The 6,926-nt window shown below is 35.4% G+C and overlaps 1 protein-coding gene across 1 annotated transcript in view; it reads left to right on the top strand.

The window, feature by feature from the left end:
• Positions 1–6,926, top strand: part of FAM227B (family with sequence similarity 227, member B) — a 103,168-nt gene that overhangs the window by 50,938 nt on the left and 45,304 nt on the right. Inside the window, exon 6 of the mRNA XM_006895326.1 lies at positions 4,355–4,390. Coding sequence (XP_006895388.1) covers positions 4,355–4,390 — 36 coding nt within the window. The remainder of the gene's footprint in view (positions 1–4,354; positions 4,391–6,926) is intronic.

Below are 6,926 nucleotides of genomic sequence, written 5' to 3'. Positions count from 1 at the left end.
CTCTCTGTCCGCATTGGGTAACCAGCCATTAATGCATTAGACACATCAGTGTCACAGTGTTCAGCCTCATAGCAACCACAAGTTACTGCTGTACAGCAACTTGTACACCAGGGCTATACAACCTGGAGGAATGTCTGAACAAAAACAATGAAAGACAGGCCTGAGGGCCACAGATTAAAAGTCACCCACCTTTGGCTTGGTAGCATCCATCGCCTTCTGTCCACTGGGCCAGCTGATACCTCTCTCTATGTTGATGTTAGTCTTTTAATTTTACTTGGTTCTGTTGTAATGTTGCCCCTTTCATCTTTTATTTGGATTATTTGTGCCTTTTCCTTTGTTAGTTTTGCTAGTGGTTTGTTTATTTGTTTATTTTATTGATCTTTTCAAAGAACCAACTCTTAGTTTTGTTGATAGTTTCAATTTTCTGTCTTTGATTTCATTTATTTCTGCCCTAATTTTTATAATTTTAGTTTTTTTAGAGGGTGTCTGGTTTTATTGCTGTTATTCTTCAGTTTGTTAGAGATGTTGGGTTAGAGAGTCAATGGTAATTTTTTTTTCTTGCCTTGTGATATGTTTGTTTATTGCTATAAATTGACCCCTGATTACTGCTTTGGCTGTTTCCCAGAGGTTTTTGTAACTGTGTTTTCATTGTCATGTATTTAAAGAAACTTTTTAATTTCATTTTTTATTTCTTCTTGCACCCACTCATGTTCAAGCAAAGTGTTGTTCAGCTTCCAAATGTATGTTTTCCCCCCTTTATCCTCTTGTTATTAATTTCTAATTTTGTAGCATTGTGGTCTGAGATGTTCTATATTACTTCTTTTTAAAAAATGTATTGATTCTTTTTTAAATTTATTGATTCTTGCCTTGTGGCCCAAGATGTGATCCATTCTGGAGAACATTCCATGTACATTGGAGAAGAAGGTATACCATGTTTTTGGGGGTACATTAGCCTATAAATATCTATGAGGGTGAGGTGACTTATTATGTGGTTTAATTCTTGAGCATCTTTGTTGATTTTTTTCTGGTAGTTCTATCTTTTCTTGAGAGTAGTGTATTGAAGTCCCCAACTACTATAGTAGTGTTTTCTATTTCCTTTTTCAGTTTAATGTTTGTGTTATATATTTTGCAGGTCTATCATTTGGTGCATAGATATTATTGTTATGTCTTAATGTTTTATTGACCCTTTAAGCATTATGTAGTGCCCTTGTTATTTGTGATAGTTTTTGCATTGAAATTTATTTTATTAGAGATTAATATCGCTACCCCTGCTTTTCTCTGGTTGTCATTTGCTTGGTATATTTTTCCCCATCCTTTTATTTTTAGTCTTTTTTATCTTCATTTTTCAGATGTGTCTCTTATAGATAGCATATTGATGGATTTTGGGGTTTTTTCTCCAATCTGCTACTCTTTTTCTCTTCAGTGATGCATTTAAACCGTTCATGGTTTTTTCTTGCAGTGTCCTGTAGTTCTTCAAGTTTGCCTTTCACCCATTGAAAATAGTTAATCACTATTCTTTTAAATTCTGTGTCAGCGAGTTACATCAGACTTTCTGGCTTCAGGACATCCATTGGTACTGTGCTACTTTTTTGGGGTGACATCTTGCTTTGTGCTTGTTTAGTTTGTGATGTTGCTGTGGAGTTTTTCATGCCTGAGGTGATGATGGATTCTTGATCTGAAGCCACTGAGTAGAGGTGAGCAGAGTATAGAAGTGGGTGGAGTATAGAGGTGGGCAGAGAGAGAGGTAAAGTGCTTAGAGGAAGGCACAGGGGCAAGGTGAGGCATACACAGTCTCTTCGGATTGAGCATGTGCAGGGGCCTTACTCAAATTCCAGCTCTCAGACCCATCTCCTGGTTGCACTGGGTTCCCAGGATTCCAATTCTTAAGGTTAGCCACAGTGTGTTATGATCCATGCAGTCAATTTATACTTCAAAATTCAATAGTAGTTGGAAATTAGGGGCTTGGTGATAGAAATGAGGCTGGAAATAGAATGATTGAATTTTATATTTATATTTTATATTTATTCATTGAAAACACCTTTTTTAAAAGACATAAATGACATCTTTACAAATGGATCTTACCTGTTGAATCAGTTGACTGCATTTGTGGAAGAAATCCTTGAAGAAACTCAGTAAGTCCATAGGAGCTAAAATATGATCTTGAGTCAATTACATCTGAATTTCAAGATCAATTTAGGAATAAGTTTGAGGCACTGAACACCAGTGATATAAAACTTGATGAGTTGTGGAATTATATCAAGGATAACATTCATGAAGAAAGCAAAAGTGTAACAAAAACATAGGCGAAAGAAAAATTAGAAATGGATGTCAGAAGGAACTCTAAAAATTGCACTGGATTATTGGGAAGATGAAACAAAAGGAAAACATGATCAAGTAAAAGACCATAAATTACTCATGTGCAAATTAAAATTAAGGCTAAGGAAAATTAAACAAGCCCATGAAAAAAAAGTATGATTTATCTATCCCATTTGAGTTTAAAAATCATCTCAGGATAGGTTTTGGGTATTGGACACTAAAGATCAAAGACCAGACAAGTTATGGTCTTGAGTCAAAGATATCATCCCTGAAAAGAGCAAAAGGCTGTTACAAACACAGAAGATGAAGAAAGGCAAAATGAATGTCAGAAGAGATTCTGAAAATTGCACTAAAGCATTGACAAGCCAAACAGAAGGAGGAAATGCCAACGTTAAAGAGATGAACAGAAGATGTCAAAGGGCAGTTACTGAAGACACAGCAACGTTTATAACAGAATTTGCAAAGAGATTGAAAAGGAAAATAGAAAGAGAAAACTTCACTTGGCATTTCTAAAGTGCATTACTATTGCTGTTGTTATGTGCCATCGAGTCGTTTGCGACTCATAGCGACCCTATGTACAACATCCCTAAACTCTGCTCTGTCCTGTGCCAGTCACACTGTCTCTGACACACCCATCCCAATTACCCCAGTCACTGAATCAATCCACCTCATAGACAGCCTGCCCATCCTGTGCTGTCCCTTCACCCTCCCAAGCATGATGTTCCTCTCCAAGGACCGGTCCCTCCTTACAACATGTCCAAAGTATGTTACAAAGCCTCAGAATCCTTGCCTCCAAGGAGCAGCGCAATTTAACCGTCTCCAGGATGAATCTGTTTGTTTTCTTAGCAGTCCATGGTATATCCAATACTCTTTTCCAACACCACAGCTCAAAGACATCAACTCTCGTTCTATCCTTCCTAGTCGTTGTCCAACTCTCTGGTGTATAACAAGTGATTGCAAAGACCATGGCCTGTGTCAGACACACCTTAGTCTCCAGAGAGACATGATTGCTCTTCAGTAATCCTCTTAAATACTCCAGTATTTCTTTGTTTCCTTCAGGATAAAGCCAAGACTTTGAAATTAGTATTAACATCTCTCTTAATATGACTCTATCTTTATTAATATAGCGTGTCTGCAATTCTCAGGCATGTAGCCTTTCTGATCATAGTTCATCTCATTTTTCTAAATATTTTTTTGAAAATTTCTTTACACTTTTAAGGTCAATAAATATATCCTTTTTTTCCTGTTAACAAGGTGTATCATCTTTTCAAATTTACCTCATAGGTCTTCTCTTCTACAACATATTTTCGATATAAAATGTGTCTATAGACTTATTTCTCAGGAAGATAAGTGTGTAAGTTGCTAAATATAATATGTGTACTAACATGTGTAGATGTAAAGCATCATGGTAAACATGGCAATATGAAATCCAGATCTCTTCTTAGGAAGAAGTGGTTACCCTAGCAGCTGAGTGGTTTGGGGCTTCTGTAGGGATTAACTCATATCTTTAGGGAGGAATCATCCACATCTCCAAGAATCATCTAGAGCAACTGCCTTATTAAAATAGAGGTAGAAAAGACTGGCCATTTCAGCCCAATGCAGGACAAAGGATAATCCTGACAGACTCTTTCAACTTTTCCTAGGGTCACTTGAGTTTATTAAGCCTCCATTATAGTTGTCTCCTTTAACTAATCAATCTTCTCTCTCTCCTTGTATTTCACAAGGGAACTTAGTGCCTTCCACTAAACATTCTGAACACTAAACTCTAGAGTCTGTTTCTTAGAAAACCCAAACAGCAACAAGTTGTCTGTTTATTATTCTATCTTAACTCTTCTTTATATTTTATTGTTTATGTATGTGACTCTCCTTTTGAGTTTTTAGTAGTATAAAGATAAGGACTGTTTTTGTAGTCCCAACATAAAATACAACATTTAGGCTTTCATGTAATACTTTGTATTATGTTAATAAATAACACATTTATGAAGTATAAAAAATTTTAACTCTAAAAACCTTTGAAAATGTTTTGAATGTCTTACAGCTTTCAAAAGACATGGAGACAAAGAAGAATATAGAGGTATTTAAAATTTATATTCTACTATATTGTATCTAAAAATTATTGTGGTAGGTTGGAAGAATGTTTGCTATAATATACTTGCAGATAAAAACATGGAGAGATTTCAGAAGAGAAATAGTTGAGAACAAATATAAAAAAAAGGAGAAGAAGAAGCAGCAGCAGCTTTCTGTTTCTACCAAGTACTTTTTTCCCCTGAAGGCATTGAGTTTGGGAGATTTTTTTTTTAAATAAATTTTTCTTTTACACTAGTTTGCTTACATAGTTTCTATGCATTGTATTTCACACTATCTTCATTCAAATTATGTTTCATATAATTATTCTCATTTATTATATTTTATAAAAGTAATCAACATTGAAATATGCCCACTTTTGCCCTGTCTTTTCAGATCCCCACTGGCCCTTTCCCATTTCCTTTTCTCACCCCTTCCTCCATCTATCAAATTCTACAGCCTTATGATTTCCCCTTGCCCATCCTCACCCCTCTGCCCCTCACCCTGCCCTGCACCCCCCACCCCAGGTCCTCATACACATTTTACTAGTTATCTCTCTATAAGACAATAATGGTCTTATGCAGTATTTGTCTTATGGGAACTGATTTAGTTCACGCAGCATAATGCTCTTCAGTCCCTCCAAGGTTATGTAGTAAATTTTTAAATCATTGCTCCTGAATGGTTGTGTAGTATTTTATTGTATGACTCTATGACAGTTTCTCAATCCATCCTATTGTGGTTGGACATTTGGACTATTTCTCTATTCTTGTGATGTAAATAATGCTACTGTGAATATTGGTGAGCAAATCTCTGTGTCTCAGTTCTAATTTTCTCAAAGTATATTCCAAGCGGTAGAATAGCTAAATCATATGGAATTTCTATGTTCAGCTTTTTCAGGGAGCTCCAAACTGCCTTTCAGAGTAGTTGTACCATTTTATAATCCCACTAACAGTGTATGAGAGAGTTCCTGTCTCTCTGCATCCTCTCCAATATTTATTGTTTGATGTTCTGTTAAACTTTCCCACTTCTGTTGGGGTGAGATGACATCTCATAGTGGTTTTGATTTTCATCTCTCTTATGGCAAGTGATTTGTGTTTGTTGGCCATCCAAATGTCTTCCTCTATGAAATCTTTCCATGTCCTTTAATTGAGTTATCAGTCTTTTTTTCTTCTGGAGGCCCTGTAGTCTTTTGGAAACTTTTGTTATAAGACCCTTGTCTGAAATGGTATTGCCAAATATTTTTTTCCTAGGCAGTAGGATTTCTTTTTACTCTATTGGATAAAGTTTTTGATATCCATAAGGATTTAATCTTTAGAAGGTCCTGTTCAACAATTTTACCCTCTCCTGGTTGTGTATTTATGGCTGTATTTGTCAGCCTTTTTATGCCATGGGCTAAGTCTTCTAAGATTAGTCCTACTTTGTCTCTTATGGTCTTTATTATTTTGTACTTTATGCTTAGGTCTCTGATCCACTTTGACTTGATTTATGTGTGTGGTGAAAAATGTGGAATCTTGCTTCAGCTCTCTGTAGGTAGTAATCCAATTTTGCCAGCACCATTTCTTGAAAATTTTGTCATTTCCCCATTTCATAAGTTTTATTTCCTTGTCAAATATCAACTGACCATAGATAAATAGATTAATTTTGGGGTTGTCAGTTCTTTTCCTTGGTCGATGTGCCTGTCATTGTACCAATATTATGCTGTTTTGGTTATTACAGCTGTGTAGTAGGTTTTGAAATCATTGAGTGCTATGCTTCCCACTTCATTCTTGTTTTTCCAAAGTGCTTTGTTTATTTGAAGTCTCTTCCCTCTCCAAATAAACTTGCCATTTGACTTTTCTATCTCTTTGAAAAATAAATTTGGAATTTATATTGTGATTGTGTTAAACATGTAGATTGTTTTTCCTTCCTTTTTATTCTGCTTTTTGCTCTAGGGCATAAGTGGTGACAATTCTTTTATTTCACTGATTCTGTGTTGTTCCAGAAACGATCTTTTCTTTCTTTTTTCTTTTTCATTATATTGAGTTTATCCAGGAACAGGGAACATTTTTCCCCATTTATTTAGGTCTTTTATTGTTTCCCTTATTGCTTCTAAAAGTTTTTGGAATTTTTCTTTGTAAAGGTTTTTTGAGTCTCTAGTTAGGTTTATTCCTAAATATCTCAATCTGTTGTTGGCTATTGTAAATAGTATTATTTTCTTATTTTCCTTCTCTGTGTTTTATTTTTTACTGTAGAGGAATCCTACTTTTAGATATTGGTTTTGTATCCTGCTACTCTACTAAGTTGACCTACTAGCTCTAACAGGTTTTTTGTGGCGATCTTACAGTTTTCTGTGTACACTATCATGTCATCTGCATATAGCAATAGTTTAACCATCTCTTTGCAGATCTGGATGCTGTTTATTTCCTTCTGTTGTTGTAATTCCCTAGCAAGCACTTCCAATACAATATTGAATAGGAATGGTTACAGTGGACGTCATTGTCTGGTCCCTGTTCACAAGGAGACTTGAGAATATTATTGGGTTTTGGTTTTGTGTATATACTTTTCAT

The sequence above is a fragment of the Elephantulus edwardii genome, unplaced genomic scaffold (assembly GCF_000299155.1).
Source record: "Elephantulus edwardii isolate Elephantulus edwardi_28Jun2011 unplaced genomic scaffold, EleEdw1.0 scaffold00164, whole genome shotgun sequence".
Classification (NCBI taxonomy): domain Eukaryota; kingdom Metazoa; phylum Chordata; class Mammalia; order Macroscelidea; family Macroscelididae; genus Elephantulus; species Elephantulus edwardii.
This window is presented reverse-complemented; position numbering and strand designations above follow the sequence as displayed.